This window comes from Thrips palmi, unplaced genomic scaffold (genome assembly GCF_012932325.1).
Source record: "Thrips palmi isolate BJ-2018 unplaced genomic scaffold, TpBJ-2018v1 HiC_scaffold_5, whole genome shotgun sequence".
NCBI lineage: Eukaryota > Metazoa > Arthropoda > Insecta > Thysanoptera > Thripidae > Thrips > Thrips palmi.
Genome location: NW_023144632.1, coordinates 12,936,073 through 12,956,921, shown reverse-complemented (window position 1 = coordinate 12,956,921; position 20,849 = coordinate 12,936,073). Strand labels below are relative to the sequence as shown.

The following is a 20,849-nucleotide window of genomic DNA, read 5'->3' as shown; positions in this document are numbered from 1 at the left end:
GCCGTCCCGCCCTGCGCGGCGCTCGGCGCCGGTTTAGGGGGGGGGGCAAAACGCCTGATAGTAGGCATAACCAGCATCATATGCCCCTGTAGGTATGCAAAATATACACAATCCCCCCCCCCTTTTTCCCTCCTGTCGGGGGCTCCTTAAACCGCGCCTGGGAGAGGCTGCCTTTTCATTGAACGGCCTACGGGCGACAGCTGTGGCCCTATCTTTTCGCCTTTCGTCTTTTTAGCAGATGATACCTTTACTACTTCAAAACATACCTAGAACATTACGAGACACTTAAAGGTGTCAGCTAGCTTATACTCAAGAGTCCAGAAACCAAGTGAGGACAGCACCAGACGAGTATCATCTGCTTCCAACGTTCCTTGCATGGAGATTTTTCTTAAACATTTAATAGATGCACTAATATTGAGTCTTGAAGACACAGTAAAAATAATTCGATAAAATTATCGGGCTCATTGGCAGAGCCAACAAATTTTGCGGAGCAGCTCAATATAGACCAGCCTGAACTGGACCACCAACCTAAAATTTTGACGCACACCTATTTCCTGTCTAACCAAGGGTCTACCTAAATAAAAATAATGAACGCAACGCTCGAGAGTCGTGCTTCCGGATGCCGGTACAATTTCTATAGCCTAACTTATTTTTTAGCGGAAAAGATTTTTTTTTCCAAAACAAGCATTTTTTTCTGCGTGACCGACGCCAGATTATTGAAATTAAAGGTCCGGTGCTTCGGACGCTGGATGACTTGGCCTGTCGCGGTGACACTCTTTGATCGCGGTGCCTGTTGTACGACGTGTCGCAACGACGGGGCGGTGTTCCTCGTTGTGACCAATGAGCTCGCCACCATCCTGGCTGGTATCTCACATTGCATCGGTCTGCTCCGCTCGGCTCCGCTCGGCTCCGCTGCTCCGAATGGCGGCGGATGCCTCGAGGACCGCTTGGCATTTCGGCCCGTGGCGTACGCGGCGTGTGTGGTGCGTGGTAGTGTGGCGCGCGGGACCGGGGTGGTGGGGGAATGCAATGAACACAAAGGAGCAAGTCGAGCTTTGGTCTTTTGTTGGTGAGATGGTTGTATTTACAGAGGGGCGGAAGGCGGGTTCCGGGTCCGCGGCGCGGGGGCGGACACGCCGGAAGGCTGCGAGGCTGCGTCCCCTCCCCACCCAGCGGCCCCGGGGTAGCCGGTGACCGCACCACCACTACAGGGCAGACATATTTCAGGAGAAAGTAAAACAACTGCAGCAGGAGGAACAAATTTTTGAGATGATATCGATAGTTAAATAAAGACTGAGGGCTGTTTGCTGAACCTAAGGCAGTTGACACGGTGGCGCCGTCTGGTGGCTGCGATGCTGCGGTGGCTGCATCGCTGTGGTGGTGCGGTCCGGGGCTGGCGCTAGCGCGCTAGCTGGCTAGCACTAGCGGCCCTGGTTGCCGTACAGGTTGGGCTGGTACTGGCCGCCGTCGTTGGGGTCGGGCTGGCGGGCCGCCTCCTCCAGCGCCCTGGCGAGCTCGGCGGGGATGGGTGGCGGCGTGGGCAGGTGCGCGCCCTGCGCCACGAAGCCCTCGTTGTCGGCCGTGTACTGGACGGCGTACTGCACGGCGTCGGGGCCCGTGTACGAGAAGGAGCCCTGCACCGAGTTGCCCTCGTCGGGGGTGCCCACGTTGTTGAGGCGGCCCTGCTCCTGCGCCTGGATGCCGTTGCCCGTCTCGTAGCTGCAACAGAGTAGGGGGCAGAGTGACACCTGAAAGGCCTGAAAGCGGCTTCGCGGGCTTGGAGATCGACTGCCAGTCTTTGGTCTTGGAGGGCCTCGTTGTAATTAGGCCATGGCGGTGACGCAAGGCGGCCCAGCCGCCAGGGCGCCAGGGCGCCAAGGCGCCAAGCTGTCTCGCCGTCTCGCCGCGGCGTGCCTGGCGTGCCTGGCGTGCACGGCATGACGGATGGACCTCCGCTTCCGACCGCCGCACTGAGCGACCGCCGCGTACCGCCGCGCCGTGGACTGAGTGACCTGTCCGTTCCGACGGCGGCCTGCTCGTCACGGCCACGCCGACTGCCGACCGCCAACGTGGCACAGTGCAGCGGTGGACCACTGGTGGTGTACTGACAGTGTACTGACCTGAACCGGTAGGTGCCGTCAGGGGTGGCGTCGTTCTCCAGCCTGATGATGGGGATGGGCGTGGTGTTGGGCTGCTGGGGCGCGGCCAGCGCCACGGCCACCAGCGCGGACAGGGCTACCAACTGAAACACGCACACCAACAAATTAGAACCGAGTCGAAACAGGGGTCCCTGTCCCGGCCGCTGCATTCAGACTGGTGGGCGCGTTTCCCACGGCGCAGCGCGGAGCGGGGAGGGGAGGGGAGGGGAGGGGGCGTAACACGGGAGCGCCGCGCCGCGTTCCCCGAGGGAAATTATCCGTGCGAACTGCGCGAACTGGGATTCGTTCGTGCGTATCACGGCGCTGTATCGCGCGCCGCGGCGGCCGTTCGGGGCCCTTCGGCTCGGCGTTCGGGTTCTGGCGGGCCGTGTTCGGGTTCGGGGCCTCGGCAGTACTGGGCCATTCGGCGTGCTGGCCATCACGAGAGACGGGATGAGCGCGTGCGGATCAGGCGCGCGCCTGTCTGTCTGGGTCGAAGTCGAAACAATAATTCGGTTAACCGCAAAGGTCAATGAGGGCTCGCGCCGACGCAGCCGACGCAGCCGACGCGGCCGAGCCCCGCCGCCTCCCCGCCCCTCTCTCCCGCCAAGGACGCGCGAGCCCTCATCTCGGCCCTCTGCTTGGCTCTGTTTGGTGGGCGGCGTGGTGCCGCGCCTCACGCAGCTGCAGCGGGGGCGCAGCGCCGTGCGGACAGAACCGGATTCGCCACTTTGGCGGAAACTGCCCCGAACTGTCCCGGCCGCCGTCCTGATGGCCGCCGATGGCGGCGCGGGCCGCGGGCCGCGGGCGGGCCTCGTGGGACGAGCAGGCACAGCGGCCAAAGCGCGAGCACCGAGAGTGGCCGAGTTGGGCAACGGTTCTGCCGAGTCCAAGAAGAAAGGGAAAACAGCGAGGAGAGCACGTGCTGAAAAAAGAACCGAACTCGTTATTACTACGGTCGGCGGTCTTGTCACCTTCCAACGATGTAATTAGAAACCGGATCCCAAGGTCGCCCAGGCGCCTCTCTCCCACACCTTTTCCGGGTACCTATTTTCGGCCCACCGAGGCCAGAGTTCGCGGCTGTCCGCTGTCGGACCGACCTGGAGCGGAGGAGTGAATCCTTTTTGACGAAACCGAACGCCGGTGAGTTTGTGCTCAGTGTACGAGTTAACATATTGCCAAAGTGCCCCACCCGCCGCCGCGCCCCGCCACGCCTCGCCACGCCCCGCCACGCCCTGCCACGCCACGCCGCGCCCCGCGGTGCTGTCTGGATGAGCTGATCGCAATCTGGGCCCTCGGCCTGGCAGCCTGGCCGCCTGGCCTCGCCCTGCGCCCCTCCCGGTGTCCTCACCGTCCTTACCGTCCTCACCGTCCGACCTCACACAACACACGCGGCCCACTTTCGTGTCCTTTCGTGTCCTTTCGTGGCGGACCGGCCTCTGCCAGGATGGCAGCCTCCCTCGGGATGAGCATGAGCTCCGCCAGGCCTCGCCGCGCCTCGCCACTTCGACACAGGCGTGATAGACACCTGGCTGGGAAAGTGCCTTCGGAGATTGAACAGTCCCGTTTCCCAGCAGCGGGGCGGGGCGGGGCGGGGCGGGGCGGCCGCCAAGTGGCAGCGCCTTTATGAAGCAATGCGGGCGGGGCGCGGGAAAGGTCGAAGTTGAGCCGGCGGGGCACCCGGCTGGGGCGGGGGTGGGGGAAGGGGGCAAAGAAGGCCAGTAATTGATATAGCGAGCTCTGCTAATCCGGCCGGGCCGAGCCGAGCCGAGCCGAGCCGCTTCGTGAGCCGGGTGGATCAGATGGATGCGATTGATGCTATCCGAGGGTGCCACTCGCGATTCGCGGCCGGAGCGGCACGGCGCTGTTATGGCTGCGGTGCTCGGTGCGCGGTGCGCCGCCGGGAACGGCCGAGGGACGGCGAAGGCGAGGCGGGGCGAGGCGCCCGAAGGCACCCGAAGCGAGGCACAGCGAAGGCGCACGAGGGCTGGACGAATTGCGACGTTCTTACGATCGCCGCGCATCGTCGGGAAGGCCGCGCGGATTGCCTTCGACTATCGACCAGCCAATCGCCATCAAACACGACGGCGACGGGCACGGCGTGTTTTCCAAAAAACTATCGCCTTCTTTCTCCGTTCCCAAATCAATGCCGAACTGTTTCGACACGAGTGCTTATTGTTCGGGGTTACAACACGTTACGTTATGAGCACTGCGTGGCGTGGCAGGGCGTGGCGGAGCGAGGCGTGATGGTGCGGCTGGGGGGCCCAGCAAGGCCCGTGCGTTGATGTCTCTTTCACTGGCACTAGTGGCACTTTTTCTTTTCGTCACTTGATTTGATGCGACTGTCGCGACAGTGTCACGACGTCCACGACGTGCTGAGTCAAAGGCAAATAAAAAAAAGTTTGTCGGCGGCGGAGACACAAGGCTGCGGAGCGGAGGCCGGCGGGGAGTCGAAGATGGTCGAAGAGCTGGAATGTCCCGATCTGCAGGGCCTATGCCCCTCGAATCGATTGCACTCCAAGATGAACTTCCAATCATCTCGCTCCCGTTAAGAACAGCTGGCTTCGAGGACGAATGCAACAATCTACTGCTGGGCCTCACTCCTGAATCAATATCCTGGAAAGCCAGCGCCCACAGCTTTGCCTCGACTTCAAACAAGCAAAGTCCGAAAACTAAACCGCCCACACCTTGGCACACCCCGCTCGGCGCGCGCACTAACACATTCACACCCGACCACCCACACACGCGCGCGCGCGCTCTCTCACACACACTACAGACGCGGGCGGCTCCGCCGGTCGGCACTCTCTCCCGGTAGTGATCCAATTAGAGCGGACTCACCACGGCGACTCGGCTCATGGCGACGACGGTACTCCACCTCGACACAATAAACGGACAGTACTCGCCGCGGCGGCCATGCGCCAGCTTATATATCAGACTAATTCGGCCGGCGGCTCGGCGCCCCCTACCCGCCTTGCCGCGCTGCCGCGCTGGAAGTAGTGCGCCGTCCCCACCCTCGCCCCGCCCCGCCCCCTCCGCCCCTCGGCCCCTCTCCGCGCGGCGCCCTCCCCGACCTTCCCCGCCGGCCGCGGGAGGGGAGGGCGTGGCCGCGGAGCCGCGGGGCCGCGGCCTGGCGCCGGGGATGGCCGCCCTGCCGGCATCGCCCGGCCGCCGACCACCGCCCCGACCACGCCGTCAGCTTCGGGGGCCTCGGGGGCCTCGGGGACCTCGGGGACCTCAGGGTGGCGGCGCAGGCTGCAGAGTGGGCTGCACCGGGAAAGTCCTCACAGTGGCTGGGCGCTGGGCTTCTGGGGTGGCCTGGGGATCGTCCCGGGAGGGTATCTGGGCTGGCCGGGGTGGCCATTGGTCCGCGCACCAATGCGTAGCATGCGTAGCAGCCAAGAGCGAGAGCTCCGCGCGGCCGGCTCGCAGATTGCTGCTCGCATAATGTGTGCACGCTGCAGGCTGGCTGGACCGCTGCGCGTTGAAGTGTCGCGCTGTCGCGCAATAGCCACCCCCGTGGCCGCGGTCCGAGGCGCTCTAAATACGTTTACTTTCAACGGGTGGGCGGCGCCGTGCACGGGCCGCCCCATTTTCAATTCGCTTCCCCCTCCCCTCCCCCGCCGTCTCGCACCCGGATCAATGTGAGGAACGCACTCAGCTCGGCGTGGTGCTCCGTACGTGTACAATGCCACGTTACATGACTGCATGTCCGTCGGCTGAAGAGGACGTCATGCCTCGTCGTTTCGGGGAGGCGTTTACGTCACGGCGCCGCTGTCGTGCGCTGTTCGCCCTCCCCGAGGCCCTCCCCAAGGACGGCCGCGCGTTCAACGGCCGAAATTTGAGCGCCCTACTTGTCCGCCCCGCTCCGCCCCGCCTCGCCACGACACGACACGACACGACCGGAGCCGGGGCTCGTTTATTTTGCTCCTCGGTTCCTTTCTTTGGTGGTCGCTGGCGGGCTGGCCGCGTGGACGGCCTGACCCAGTGGACCCAGTGGGGCACGGGCGGCACGCCGTTGTGACACGGGGACCACGGGGGCCACGGGCCACGGGGGCAATGATGGCGCGGCATTGACCCGGCCAGTGACAAATGAACGACCGGCCGGCCGGGCCACGCGGGCACACTGTGTGGCACACTCACACACACCAGGTCTCTCGACGCCACTCCGCGCCACTCGCACCCACGCGGAACAATCGAACAGCGCGCCGACCGGCCGACGCCACGCTGGTGGTGCGCCACGCACGGACCAGCTCAGGCGCGGCTAAAGGGGAAAAGGGGGGGGGAGTGTCGCCCAGAAGTCTGAAGCGGTCTCTGGCAAGGGGTACCCAACTCAAGATAATCATTGCACTTTTGACCAATTTAGCGAGAACACTGCTCCCAAACTATCAGCGGTCAAAGCCTTCCCGAGGCGGGGCATGAAAGAGTAGGGTCTTCAGAATAGTAAGGCGTCGAGGGAGGCCTTTGACCGCAACTAAATTGGATGCACTGACCGCTCAAAGTCAGCAAAAACGGTGATTTTCTGAAATTCATTCGCTTTTCGACCATTTTAGCGAGACCACTGCTCCCAAACTATCAGCGGTCAAAGCCTTCCCGAGGCGGGGCATGAAAGAGTAGGGTCTTCAGAATAGAAAGGCGTCGAGGGAGGCCTTTGACCGCAACTAAATTGGATGCACTGACCGCTCAAAGTCAGCAAAAACGGTGATTTTCTGAAATTCATTCGCTTTTCGACCATTTTAGCGAGACCACTGCTCCCAAACTATCAGCGGTCAAAGCCTTTCCGAGGCGGGGCATAAAAGAGTAGGGTCTTCAGAATAGTAAGGCGTCGAGGGAGGCCTTTGACCGCAACTAAATTGGATGCAGTGACCGCTCAAAGTCAGCAAAAACGGTGATTTTCTGAAATTCATTCACTTTTTGACCATTTTTGCGAGACCACTGCTCCCAAACTATCAGCGGTCAAAGCCTTCCCGAGGCGGGGCATGAAAGAGTAGGGTCTTCAGTATAGTAAGGCGTCGAGGAAGGCCTTTGACCGCAACTAAATTGGATGCAGTGACCGCTCAAAGTCAGCAAAAACGGTGATTTTCTGAAATTGTTGGCTGAAAGCCACACCGTGTTTTGTGGCCGCGACCTGCCTCCTTCGGTTTGAGAGGGGAGAAATGTAGTTGTTGACTTGAAAATGGGTACATTCCGCATTGCCTCTTCATTTTAAAAAAATATCGCGTTGTTGGTGGCAGTTGGCTTGCCCTTGCCTTTTCAGTGAAACGACGAGCGGACGCGCGGAGCGCAGCGCGGTTTGCCGCGGTTTGCCGCGGTTTGCCGGACACGGCAAAGATCATTGCCAATGTAAAGTTCACTCAGGCGCGTGGCCTCACAAGTTGAAAATTTCCTGCACGTCTCAGGTATGAAATAATTTGTCGCTGCCCAGACTTTCCCCGGCGTGCTCCTCTGGCTCGACGCGCGCTGACGCGTCACCGCGTTTTTCCTTGGCAAGTGTCTCAAGCGTGCTTGATATGCGCGGACACACACTCCTCGCGCTGCGGCGCGCTGCGGCGACTCGATTGCTGTATTCGGAGGAAGATGAGGAGAGGAGGCCGCGCAGCAGCGGCGCGGCATTCCGACTCGCGCGTCGCGAAGGTCTCTCGCGCGTCTCCAGAAATCGGGAAAAAACACGCCTCGCTTTGTCCAGTGTGTCTCACCTCGCGGAGCAGAGAGAAATGTTTCTTCTGTTCGTTTTCGTGGCGTAAATGTGTAGCACAAGTAGGCCGTCGGCTGCAAATGTTCCCTTTTCTGACGTAAGCCGTGTCTGATGGACTCGGCTGCCCGGTCACGAAAGTCCACCGAGACGTCGCCCTGCAGCCGCACGCAGTGGTTCTTCTTTGACGGCACGCAAGGGCCAAACGGCCCTCGCTGCCAGCACGAAGGGATTGCCGCGCTTCAGACCACGAAAAAGGCCCATTTTGAAAGGCTGTGTTCGAATGTGTTTGTAAGCGTCTCATCGAGAAGTTGGTGTGTTGGGGCCCCACGAGGACGCGACGGCCGGGCCAGGCCGTCCCGCAGCGCATCTCCGCCGCTCGTCTGCCGGCCTGCTTCGCCTGCTTCATAATTCGCTGCCGGACAAGGACGGCGAAGGCTGCAGCTGCAGCGTTTTCGAAGCAAAGCCGGTGCTGATGCTGGACTGCGGCCTGACCGCGGGGCGCTGCTCGCCACGGCGCGGCCCCGCGAGGAGAGCGCGCTGGGCGGCCAGGCGGCCGGGCGGCTGGGCCGGTGGCAGTGCAGTGCCATTACTGGCGGCTAATCCTCAATGTTTCAATTCCAGCTTCCAGCCGCGTGCGCGAGCGTGCGCGATATCGGCGGGGCGCGGGGCCTTGACACGCTTTCGCCCGGCCGCGCGCTCTGCTCCTGCCGCCGCTCCTGCTCGCCACCCTCAAGTCCGAGATTTATTACGATTCCTCATTACTTCATCGAGTCACAACAGCGAAGCGTCGCGCGGTGGCGCATCGCGACGCGGGTAATCCTAATTTACTCGCCTGCCACCGGGGAAAGGGGGAGGGGGAAAGGTCGGGGAGGCACAAACGTGATGTTTATGCGGAGGCTGTGATCGGCAGTGTCTCGGCGCGGTGCGCTACAGGTGTGTGGCCACGCGTGTGTGGGGCGAGAGAGATTGAATGCATGTGTGACATTTATACACTCGCGTGTTGGGCCCCCACCCTGCCGCGGCATGCCGTGCTGCGAGGCTTCCTTCTCTCAGTCTTGTGCCGAGTCGGCGTTGCTGAGTGTGTCGGGGTGGGGACTGCTGCTGCACCACTGGGAACCCACCCGAAATGACAACTGCGCGCGTCTTACCCGTATCAATGAGCACCTCATCAAGCATTTTATTTTAGAGTTCAGTTCCAATGTTCGCATCCACTAGCGACCCGCCCTGGGGGGCGGGGGCGCGGGGCCGCCCTCGTTGTCCTGCTCGGGGTGCGCCGCGTTCCACTCCAGGGCCTTAAGGATGGCCTCCGGGGTGGGCGGCGGCGTGGGCAGGTGCGCGCCCTGGGGCTGGAAGCCGTTCTCGTCGGCGAGGTACTGCAGCTGGATGGGGGTGCCGTCGTCCGCCGTGTACGAGAACTGGCCCTGCACGGACAGCGCCTCGGTCTCGGGGTTGCCCGCGTTCTTCAGGGACCCCTGCTCGCTGGCGGCGATGCCGTTGCCCGTCTCGTAGCTGCGGACACACGACGCCAAGGCCGTCAAGGCCGCCTAGGCGGAAGGGGGTCCGCGGCGCTACTCCGCGGCACTGCGCGGGGCGCGCGGGGTATCGACGCCGCGTCCCAGGAAGGGCCAGGAAGGGCCAGGAAGGGCGGGGAAGTCCAAGGGCCGGCGAGCGTCCGGTCCGGTCCAGCACGGCGGTACCTCCCGGCGCCAAGGCGGGCCAAGGCGCTCCAAGACACTCCTCGGCATGGAGTAGCGACGGCGTATACTCACGACCACTGGAAGGAGCCGTCGTCGTTGATCTTGGACTCCTGCTTGATGATGGGGATGTCCTGCTGCGCGGGCGCGGGCGGCCTCTGCTGCGGGGCTGCACCCGCCGCGGAGAACAGCGCCTGCAACCGGGAAGGTGGGGCGGCACATCACCACGACGCCAACCCGTCGCGAACGAAGCGAGCCGGGAACGCACTGCCATTTGCACGCTCAGCACCAGTCATGGGGTGCCTGGCTCATTTCTTGCGCGAGTGACAGTACCTACAATGCAGTGATAACGGCCCAGCTCGCGGCGAGGGTTGGTTCACTGGGCCACGCGGCCGGAGGCGAGGTGGAGGCGGAACGAGGCGGCGTGGCGGCGTGGCACGCCGCCAGCCCGCGCGACGAGAAGCGCGTAGCGCGAAGCACGGCAGTGATGTCTCACTCACTTTCCTCAATGCTCCTATTCCCTGAATGCGGAAGGCGGAACTCCGAGAAGAGTTTTGAGGGGCGCGCCCTTCGGGTTGGCAGTCGGCCGCGTGGTGGCGGTCTTTCGCTGCCGCGTACTCACCACCGCGATGAACAGGGCGAACAGCATCTTGAGGGACTTGACTCTGACGGGGACCGACGACCGCGATGTGGGAAGCTGGTCAAGCTGGACTAGAGAAGTGACTGCAGCGCGGGTACGCGACGCACTGGCGCCCGTGCCGGGGTGCGCCATCTTTTATTCGCTGGGGGATTTCACTTGGCGGACCCTCGCACTGCGTATGCACCGCGACGCACTGCCACCCCCTCCACGGCGGTGGTCATGGTGGCCGTGGTGCAGCGTGGAGGTGCAGCCGGGTAGGGGTTGCCGTCGGTGCAGGCAGTCAGGCCGTGAGGCTCGCCGTCAGGCAGCCGAAGCCGAGTGGTTGACAAATGGCGGTGCCCCAAAACAAAGCTGCCTTGGCGCTGGCGCGCGCTGGCGCTGCGGGTGTGCTAGTCGATAAAACTGCAAACTGCAAACTGCACGCGGCGGGGCTCCGCGACACGTTTCCAGGATTCCGCGGTCGGGGCCGGCGGGGCCGGCGGGGCGGGGGAGGGGGCTGCACCGTGTAGTACACCGTGTAGGTGAAGGTGGTCGGGCGGCCGAAAAAAGTGGCGGGGCAGCGGCAAGTCAGCCAGCAGTGCGCCGCGGCGCCGCGACGCCGCTACCTGCATGCCCTTTCGGCCTACCGGCCTATCGGGATGACTGATTCTCGGCGGAGCTCCGCTAGCGGGCCGCGCGGCCGGTGCCTGTCGGTACGCACACCGGCCCAGTGGCGCAGTCCAGCCGCGAAGGCACTGCAGTCAGCTGCTCGACCCCGCGACCCGCCCCGCCTGCCCCGCCGCGGCCAACAAGGCGCGCAAGTTCAAGCACCGGCCGACCGCGGCTTGGGAGTATATCGTGTCGGACCTTCTTTTGTCGGGCCTGGCCAAATTTCACCTGCACTAGAAACCTACCCCTCTACTTCACTTCCGCATCCAGGGTATAGTCATTGGGGCAACACAGTCACCTCACACCGGCCACAGAATTGGCCCAGTGCGGAAAGGCATACGTATTCGGCGCTCGGATCGGGCGATCGATTCCCAGCACTCGCACATTTTTACTGACTGTACCATTGCGGTTCGAACCCATGGCTTCAAAGGACTTCGTTCCACAATCTCATCCATATGAACCGTGGTGGCCGAGAGCATAGAGACGTCGGATCCCAGGCCGGGAGCGCAGAGGCGTCGACCCGCATCTCCAGGGGCTAGGGTTCGACACCCAGCAATTCTTTATATTTTGGGAGTGACTTTCCCGATGCGGTTTGGACCCGTTGCGCCACTCGGCTCACCCGGTGAGCCGCGGTGGCCGAACGTGTAGAGATGATTCAATCCTACACGCGGATCGAGCGATCGAATACCAGCTTCCCGCTCTTTTTGTCTGACTTTACGGTTCGGACCAGCGGCTTCAAAGGCTCCCCTTCGCACAAAGTCACCCATGGGCCGTGGTGGCCGAGAGCGCAGAGGCGTCGGTTCCCGACTGCAAAGTCCGGGGTGCGATACCCAGTACGGGATCGAATATTTTGACCAAGCTTGCATCGCAAGAAGGCGGTTCAAGTATACAAAATCGGCCGTCTGCCAGCGTGCCTCTCATAGCCCAGTGGTTCCGCTGCTGGGCAGGGTGACGCAGACTCCTGAGTACCAGTAGCATGGCCCCTGAGTGGGAAGGGGGCCGGGGATCGAAACCCGACTACTGGGAAAGGTGGCAGCCTGGCCTACTATGAGAGGACTCCTCCACATCACAGATGACGTGACCAATGACGGGGCCACTGCGGTTTAACTCTGAGGTTGCTCCTGTGATGAGATGGGGGAACTGTCTGGTGAGCACCACTCCCGCAGGGAAGAGGGCCGGTTCGCCGGGGTGCCCTCTTTCGCTGAAATTTTCTTTATCGTGTTGGTTATTTTCAAATTTTTAATAAAATATTAAAAAAAATTAACAGATTCAGCCATTTTGTTTTGGGAAAATTGCTCTGCAGCCATATCGTAATTGACGTGGCTAGGCCCAAAAGTCCCATCTGATTGTAGCTTTCTAGGGATGGGTGGTTGAAGTATGTGTAAAACAACATAGTCAGCGGAATTTGGTTTTCAATTTATTCATGCCTTATTTTTCATTACAAAATATTTCCTTTTAAACTATGCTACCGTCCATCATTAGATACTTATTCCAGTGCGTGCAGTGCGTGAGTTTTTCAGTCTGTTTGCAAGGCGCTGTGGTGGGCCTCTCCTGCTTGGTACCCTTTGTACCCGTCATGTTGTGGAGGCACCTGTTGTACCGGTCACTATGGCACATCATGTTCCTTCCGGACTCCGCCCGGACGGGGCAGTCGGAGTCCCCGTCCGGCCCCCCTTCCGTCTCGCCTCCTCGAAGGCCCTCTTTTATCACATTGGTCTCCCTGAGTCAGTCTCGCGGTCTCGGTGGCAGCCTAGAAGTGGCGTTGGGGGAAATACCGCTGGTCCGGGGTGCTGCCCTGCAGCTCCTCCTCGGCGGGGGCGGCCGTGGCCAGGGCGGCGAGGTGCTCGTCGATGGCCTTCTGGAGCTCGGCGGGGATCGGGGGAGGGGTGGGGAGGTGGGCGCCCTGGAAGAAGGAAAAGTGCATCAGAAAGTGGCATTTGGATTCAAACTTGGCGCCGTCCGGGCTGGGTCGGCAACGGGGGGCCGGTTGGCCGTGACCGTCCAGCTGATTGGCTGCGTTTGGACGGGGCACGGCGCCAAGCGGCGCCAAGCGGCGCCAAGCGGCACAGGGGACCCTACCTGGGGCTGGAAGCCGTTCTCGTCGGCGACGTACTGCACGGAGTAGGTCTGGCCGTCGTCGCCGACGTACGAGTAGGAGCCCTGCACGGCGAGCGCCTCGTTCTCCTGGCCGGCGTTGTTGATCTTGCCGGATTCGTCGGCCTTGATGCCGTTGCCGGTCTCGTAGCTGCGGAAGCAAAGCAGGCTGTCAAGACGCACGCCGGCCGCAACACGTTGGCCGGTTGGATGTGCACCCACCTGTAGTGGTAGGAGCCGTCAGGGTTGATCTCGTTGACGTAGCTCAGGATGGGGATGGGGGTGGTGCTGCTGGCGGCATCGTCCCGGAACGCGAACTGCTGCTGGGGCTGCACGTACTGCTGGGGCTGCACGAACTGTTGGGGCTGCTGGACGTACTGCTGGGGCTGCTGCACGTACTGCTGGGGCTGCTGGTAGTACTGCCTCTGCTGCTGCTGCACCTGCTGTAGCTGCTGCTGGTACTGGTTGAACTGCGGCCGGGCGGTGGCGAGGGAGGCCAGGGCCAGGGTGCACAACACCTGCAACAGGCACTGCATTACCGCCACGCCCCGTGTCGGCCCTCGCGGCGAGCCCAGCCATAGCCCAGCCAGCCCAGCCAGCCCAGACAGGCTAGCGGTCTTCCAGTGTGTCGGCGGCCCAAGGTCGCTGCCCTGAACGTGAGAAACAAGTGGCTCGCCACCGAGAGGGGCGGAGAGGGGGAGAGGGATTTAGTGGGATTGAGCGGGCGCCGGAGTCCTGCGAGTCGACGGACACGGCGCTACACGGGCCGTTCGATGAATATGCAGATGGCGATGAGCTTTCTGCAGTGGGTGCTCAGGCCTCTCTCTCTCGCACCCGTGGGGCGTCGCGTTCGAGTGCGAGAGAGACAGCCCGACGAGACAACGCCGCTCGGAACGAGCCTGGCGCGGGGCCGCGAGCAGGCGCGGCCGCGAAGGGCCCCGTTAGAGCGCTGCAGGCCGCAGTCGGGCCGCGGGCTGCAGGGCTGGAGCGGACTGCATCGACACAATGCGCCGACCTCTGGGCGCGGCGGGGCGCGGCGGGGCGCGTCGTTCGTCCCGCTGCATTTCTTTTCACGGTCGCGGCTTGCGTCAGGGCGGCCCTCCGGGCCCTCCGGGCGGCCCTGCAGGCAGGGGTCCCCGTGAGCACGCCGCCAACGCGCCGCCAACGCGCCGACGGTTCATCGCCCTCTTTGGACACTGCAGCCCATCTGCATGGAACCGGTGGTGTGACAAAACCCGAGTCAAAAACAGGTTCCGTGACTCCTCCGCGCGCCCACCACCACCAGTGAGCCACCAGCGGGCCACCGTGACCACGGCGGCCGCGGCCTCTCCGGGGCCATCCTTCAGACAATGACAGGGCACAGCGACGTCTGGCCGTCTCGTCGTTTCGGCGCGTTTCGACGTTTCGACGTTTCGTCGTCGCGGCGTTTCGGCGGTGCCGGCCGCGAGCCGCCTGCTTGTCATGCAGCGACGCCCCTCTCCGCGTTTGCTGCACTTTACAGCCGCCATCGACGGCAGGGAGACGCGCCGCGCCGCGTCGTGCGGGGCGTAAAACTTTACGACGCGGAGTAATGAAGCGCGCGGGCCGAATAAGCTCGAATAAGCTACAAAACTAGGATGAGTCCGTGGCGGCCTACCGGGGCCAGTGCGGTCGGACCCAGGGCGAGCAGCAGGGCAATCGGGCGAACGGCTCACGAGCATGTCTTTCGGCTGGCCCGGCGGCCAGGGCGCGGACTAGCGTTCACTGTTCTGAGATAGGTTGTCGCGGACTCAAGTCGGACTGGGTGATCGGGCCCGCGACTTAGGCGGCAAGGCCCCGGGCGGACTAAGCTAAGAGTAAATCAAAGAAGTGACAAGGAGTCACGGCGCGCTTTAATTCGGGCCCTCGATTGTCTGACTCCGCTGCGAGGCCCGCCGAGACTCCGGGCGCGAGACTCCACCACGAAAATGGGAGCGACATTGTTTCTGACGGAAAAGGCAGCGCCCGGTGTGGAGTAACGCGAAGTAACGCGAAGTAACGCCCTCATACAGCCCGGCCGGCCCAGCCTCATTCAGCAGGCGGAGAACGAGGCGGCCAAAAGGTCAGCGCCTGCAAACTACCCGCGCCTTCTCACGCGCGTCCAGCGATCACTCTTTTTACACGCTTCTCGGGGGAAACGGGGGAAACGACGCGCCCCGGAGGAAAGTTGCGCCCGGGGAACGCGAAGAAGAGCAGGGGAGTGCGTCGACGGCCACCGACGGCCACTCACCAGGGCGTTCATTTTGGGGTCGAGGAGGACGAGCACGGTCTTCTCGGGGAAGGGACGGCGGAGGCTGAGCTGGGCTGAGCGGAGGTTGATAGCGAACTGAGTGTGCCCTTCCGGCCGGGCCTTATATATGGCGTCTATGTGTTCGGCGTTCCGGCCGTTCTGGGCTTGCATAGCCTGGCCCCGCCCGGTCCCGCCCTCCCACCATCGGCCCTTGGCCCTGCAGGCCCTGCAGGCCCTGCAAGGCCCGCCCGGCCCTCCCGAAATGCAGCGCCCTGCCCCACCCCGCCGTCGCGATGCATCCCGCCTGCATCTCACGGCCAAGGGCAGCGCGGGCCGGGGCGGGGCGGGGCGGGGCGTTGCCTGCTGGCCTGCTGCAGCGCGGGAGGGAGGGGGACCCGGCGGACCCCCGCGGCGGCGCGCGGCTCCGTGTCGCGCCGGCCATCTCAAGCACCCGTCATCCAGGACGGCCTGCACGGCCTGCACGGCCCGCGCGGTGTGCTGCGCGAAAAACAATAATCGTGACTCTGTACTCGTGGCCGCGGCCTGTCGGCCTGGCGCTTCCTGGCGGGCGGGCCGCTGGGAGGCACGGTGTGAGGCACGGTGTGCTGAGAAACCGACTGCGCCGCCAGGACGCCGCGGGCTGCCCGCCTGTTTGACGGCAAAAATGGTCGAACCGAGCGAACGTGATGGATTCGGCTTCCTTATCGACGGCATGGCGGCCCGGCCATCTCGTCGGGGCGGCAGGGCGGCAGGGCACAGGGACAGTAAATCAACGGCCCCGCTGCGCCGCGTCGCTACCTCGATGCCCTGTTGCAGTCGGCGCGGCGCGCCCGGCAGTCGCAGCGCCTCCAGGCACGCCCTGCGGACTGGGCTGTGGACCCTTTGGGCACCTCGCGCTGCCTTGCACACCTAGGACGCGACAAAAGCTCTTGCCGTGTCTCCGCACATTTCTGCAGTGCGGCCAAAACAGACTCCGCACACTGCGCCTTTAAGAAATAATCAGTGCGCGAAAAGGGCCTTAAAATACTTGGAGCCTATCAAGTGGGTGATTGCATCCGATTCACTGGATTCTTCTTCGTGCAGCCCACGCTGCTGCGGCGGCGCCGGGGGGCCGGGGGGCCGGGGCCGGCTAGAGGGCCCACCCGCCCGCGGCCAGCGGGGAGTTTAATCAGGCTGACAGTGAGCCCGCCCCGCCCACCCCGCCCCGCCCCCCCGCCCCACCCCGCCCGCCACGCCCCTCGGAGCGCGTTCACCTCTGACCAGCCATGTCAGCAGTTACTCAACCTCTTGTTAGTGTGTTTAAAAAAGCGACTGCACGCGACCCAGTGCTGCGCGGTGCTGCTGCTGCCTCTGCTGCTGCTGCGGGATGCGTCCGTGCGCCTCGCGTTGTTTGCGGTTCGATTCGCACCTCACCCCACCGGCAGACTTTTGCGCCAAATCGCGCCGAGCTCCACCCGGCTCGCCGGGGGTTGTGTCTTGTCTCACGCGGCCCCGTCGCCCCGTCGCCCCGCCAGCCGCCACCTCGTCCGCGCGGCCTTGGCTGAAATTTCGCGCGGCATCGCCTTGCTGGTGTACGCGGGGTGCGGCTGTACACTGATTCCGAGAGTCGCTGTCGACGCTCTGTCTCCCTCACACGCATGGGGCGTCTCGCGTGGGTGCGTGAGAGACAGAGAGGCGAGAACGACTCTCGGAATGAGTCTGCTGGTGCGGCGGCGACCCCTCGTAAAAGTGATGCACCTCCGTCACGCAGCGCGCAGCGCGCCGCAACACTGTTGCCGCATCACTGTGTTCGCGGACGCGCGGACGCCTACACCTCGCACGCCGTGCCGTGCCGTGCCGTGCCGTGCCGTGCCGTGCCGTGCCGTGCCCCGCGCGCCGCGGCAGTGCGGTGTCCTGCAGTGTCACCTCGCGAGGCGCCCAAGGACCCCGCGCGGAGCCGCGAGGAGCCGCGAAGCGATCGGAGGGAAAGGAGAAGAAAGGCGAGGACGCGGTGAGGAAGCGGCGCGGTGTAGGGTGTCCAGTAGTGCAGTACTGCAGCCCCCCGAGGACACGACAAGTGCCAATCGCCAGTGGCAATCAAAGGGGACACTTTACAACTTGTTTGTTTTGTTTTCGAGCATTTTTACAGCATCTTTGAGCAGTGAAAAAGTTGAGCCCAACTTACAGACGTCATTCAAAAGTTTCCATCTGCTTTCTTTGTTTTTTGTTTTTTTTTTTGCAGTCCTTCTTTATTTTTATCAAGCTGATTTGTCTGTGTACGAGGCAAGGTATCTATCACCGGCTGTCTCTAGTGCAGCAGAGCAGTCCAAACCTGATCCAGAGACGAGTGCATCCTTCGGCAGCCACCTGCCTGCCGCCGGGATCACCTGGGCCCGGCCTGGGCCGCACGCCGCAACGACAACGCGTCGACGACTAAACGCCGACCTCATCAAATTAATGTAACCCTTTTTCATCATGGGAAATCTTTCGGCACGGTGGATTGAGCGATTGTGGGGTGGTCCGCGGTCCGCCGTGGCAGCCGTGGCCCCTGCACTCGCAAGACCGGTGGTCGAGACCGTCCGAGACAATCGGCGCGGCGCGGCCAGGCGCCAGGGCCCGCCGCGTGCGCCTGGCGTGGCCTTGGCAGTTGGCCGCCGCAATGCACTGCATGGAGCGGTGGCGGCGGCGCGGCGGCGCGGTGGCGCAAGGCGCTCAGGAAGCCGCTTGGACGTTTGGCCCAGCTGAGGCGGTCGCCAAAACTGTATCGAGTTTCCCACGGCCAGGCGGGGCGGGGCGGGGCGGGGCATGGCGTCACGGGCTGACCGTGGGGCGGGGGTTCCAAGAACGACACGGACACCTCGTCCCACGCGCCGCTGCCCTCAGCGTGCTCGTAAGAACGAAAATAATAATAACAACAACAAATTTAAGCAATTTAAGTAATTTTCGTCCAAAAAAAAAGAATATTAACACAAAGTTTAACGTAAACGCTCCGCACTAGCCCTTGCGTGCAGGGGCGGCCTGGCCCCCTCCCTGGCTCTCGTCCTCCTCGGGGTGGGCCTTGTTGTACTCGATGGACTTGAGGATGGCCTCGGGGATGGGCGGCGGCGTGGGCAGGTGCGCGCCCTGGGGCTGGAAGCCGTTCTCGTCGGCGATGTACTGGACTTGGATGGGGGTGCCGTCGTCCGCCGTGTACGAGAAGCCGCCCTGCGCGGACATGGCCTCCGCCTCCGGGTTGCCGAGGTTCTTCACGGCGCCCTCCTCATTGGCCTTGATCTGGTTGCCCGTCTCGTAGCTGCGGGCAAAAAACCAAGGCAGTGTCAGACAGGGGTTCGACTCCCGGCCCCGGCCTGCGCGTCCTTGCGTTCGCGTCCCGTCCTGCAGCGACGGAGGTGTCACCTGCGGAAGGCCCCGGCTCTCGGGAGTCCCGGGACGAGCGCAAACAATCCTGCCGTTAAAGTGCAGCAGCAGGCTACGCCTCACGCCAAGCCTCACGCCTCGGACGAGTCGGATGGGCCATTGGCCATTGTCACTGTAACGGGCCTTCGCTCTCGCTCCTTACGCGGCGACCGAGGCGACGCCGCAAGTGTGCACAGTGTGCGCCCAGCAAAGGGTGTGGGCGTCGAACCTCCTCCTCTCCCGACAAGCCACCTGGCTGCCTGGCCGCCGAGCTCACCTCCACTTGTACGAGCCGTCGGGGTTGATCTCGGAGGTCTGCGAGATGATGGGGATCTGCTGGCCCTGCGGCTGCTGCCCGGGGGGGCCTCGCGGGGGCAGCGCCCTCTGCGGGGCGGACGACACTAGCGCCACCGACGCGGCGGCGACCGCGAGGAACACCAGGAACACCAGCTGCAAGAGGAACAGGAGCCCTGGATGAGTCGTCTGCTTCATCACTTTGCATCCCGCGGACGCTTCCGCCCAGCCTCCCAGCCATTGTTAGCGGCCGCGGCTCGGCACCACTCGGCACCGAGGCGGGCAGGCGCCGCGCACCAAGCTGGCCAATTACAGCGTCTTCAAGGACGCAGCCAGGTTTTCAAGTCCGGCACTCAGAATGACCGGCGCAGGCACGCAGGCAGGCTGCGTTCAGTTTCGACAATGTTCGTTTTCCTACTTGCCGCGCGCGGAAACGATTGGTTCTATTGATTTGGAGATAGAGCTGATGCAGCCGGGCGCCGACTTCAAAGGCACCTGTGAAGGCTGCACCGGTCAAGCCTTAGTACCACAAGTCCAGGATCGGCTGGGAGAGAGAAACCATCCCGACACTCGCTCCCGACTATGGCCTGCGACTCTGCGAGCTGACATTTGACTGCGATAGTCAACTATCAGCTGTCCCAACTCAAATTACGAACTGTCACTAATTTATTCAACACTTGGTTACTTTCGGCTGTAAAGAACACTGATTTCGGAAGAAAACTGCCCGCTGTGCTTAGCGCCTGTGGATCCGAGGGTAGGCAGTCCCGCCGAGCACGGCAGCTCTACAGAGCGGCCCAACCACCAGGCGCTCCGTCCGGAGCCCAGCGCCAGCCCGGGCACGGGAGGCGGCCGCGCGGAGACAACTTCCAGAGTAGGCCCTAAACCACTCGCTCCTCTCCTCAGCCTCCGGGCCTCCGGGCGGGCAGCTTTATTTTCGTCACTCGGAATGAGGAAAGGTGGGCCGGTGGGCCGGCGGGCCGCCAACACCGAGTGACCGCGCAGTCCCTCACGCGGTGTCGTCTTCCATCACGTCGAAAGATAATCCAGGTAACTTGATGGCTGCAGCGACTTGACCTCGATGACCTTGAGACGTCCGGAGACGACCGCGTGCAAGGCTTCGAAACTCCGTCCCCTTTTTGTCTTGTTTGCCGTCTCACACCGATCACTGCGTCCACTGCGGCGGACCCCCCGCCACCCACTCACCGAATTCATAGCGATTCACTGCACTGGTCACTGGCAATGGACACGCGGCGCGGACCCGGCCACTTATATAGTCAGGCAAGTACGTCTGAGCCGTTCGCGCACCTCGCTGCACTTGGCGCCAGCCTCCGCACTTTTATCAGCGATACCTCAAAGCAGAGGCTACAGCCGCATCCAGCCGCATCCCCTCCCCTGCGACTCCCACGCCCGCCCCGCCCCGCCCCGCCCCGCCCCGCCCCGCCCCGCCCCGCCCGCCACGCCGCCGCGCTTCCTCCGTCTCAATCGCCTTAATCGCCCGCGGCTTGGCTCGGCTTGCTTGGCGTGGCTTGGCGTGGCTTGGCGTGGCGGTGCACGACGCCGTGGTCAGTGTCCGCGGCGTGGCGGCGCGGCGCCTCGCCGTCCGTCCACCACACTCGATTGTCTCCGCGCGACGATTGCCTTTTCTGCTTGTCCTATCCCATTCCGCGGGGCCCGGTCGCCGTAAATCAACCGCCTGCCTTTCACCCCTCACGGCCGCGGGGCGGGGCGGGGCGGGGCGGGGTGGGGCGTCCGTTTAGCTCGGCAAGTTCCTCCAGCTGATTTGGGCTCGGTAACCTTTGCCTCCCAATCCGTGCATCTGTATGGAACCGCCACGCCACCCTGGGCTGCCATTAGGCGCAATAAACATTAGACATTTCGGCCGCCGGCTGGAGAGGCTAGCGGGCACAGCCTTCGGGGGCTTCCGTCAGGCCACGCGGTCTTGCGATTTATCTCCAGTGATTAATACGCCGGGGCCGCGAAAATTATTTTTCGGTAGTTTGCCGTAGACAGTAATGACAATAATCTT

At 63.3% G+C, this 20,849-nt stretch overlaps 4 protein-coding genes across 5 annotated transcripts; all 4 read right to left on the bottom strand.

The window, feature by feature from the left end:
* Positions 1-1,054: 1,054 nt before the first annotated feature.
* Positions 1,055-5,087, bottom strand: LOC117650891 (endocuticle structural glycoprotein ABD-4-like). Its single transcript, XM_034394528.1, has 3 exons — positions 4,977-5,087; positions 2,121-2,242; positions 1,055-1,719 (listed from the first exon to the last, which is right to left on the bottom strand). Exons 1-3 carry the CDS (start codon positions 4,992-4,994, stop codon positions 1,422-1,424), a joined length of 438 nt encoding a protein of 145 aa, XP_034250419.1. The 5' UTR covers positions 4,995-5,087; the 3' UTR covers positions 1,055-1,421.
* A 3,887-nt stretch (positions 5,088-8,974) lies between these two features.
* Positions 8,975-10,530, bottom strand: LOC117650890 (endocuticle structural glycoprotein SgAbd-2-like). The gene is made up of 3 exons (XM_034394527.1): positions 10,147-10,530; positions 9,600-9,718; positions 8,975-9,339 (listed from the first exon to the last, which is right to left on the bottom strand). Exons 1-3 carry the CDS (start codon positions 10,294-10,296, stop codon positions 9,042-9,044), a joined length of 567 nt encoding a protein of 188 aa, XP_034250418.1. The 5' UTR covers positions 10,297-10,530; the 3' UTR covers positions 8,975-9,041.
* Positions 10,531-12,278: 1,748 nt separating this feature from the next.
* LOC117651185 (endocuticle structural glycoprotein ABD-4-like) lies at positions 12,279-13,328 on the bottom strand (the record flags this gene model as incomplete). The annotated part of the gene is made up of 3 exons (XM_034394993.1): positions 12,279-12,715; positions 12,892-13,057; positions 13,129-13,328. Coding segments are annotated over 3 exons (519 nt in total), but the record flags the coding sequence as incomplete, so codon positions are not given.
* Positions 13,329-18,050: 4,722 nt separating this feature from the next.
* LOC117650934 (endocuticle structural glycoprotein ABD-4-like) lies at positions 18,051-20,154 on the bottom strand. 2 transcript variants are annotated; one of them, XM_034394584.1, is made up of 3 exons: positions 20,027-20,154; positions 18,807-18,979; positions 18,051-18,425 (listed from the first exon to the last, which is right to left on the bottom strand). In XM_034394584.1, the coding sequence occupies exons 1-3, from the start codon at positions 20,033-20,035 to the stop codon at positions 18,128-18,130; spliced, it is 480 nt and encodes a 159-aa protein (XP_034250475.1). In that variant the 5' UTR covers positions 20,036-20,154; the 3' UTR covers positions 18,051-18,127. The 2 variants fall into 2 exon arrangements, with proteins under 2 accessions (XP_034250475.1, XP_034250476.1); XM_034394585.1 differs by having other exon boundaries at positions 18,807-18,970.
* Between the last annotated feature and the right edge of the window lie 695 nt (positions 20,155-20,849).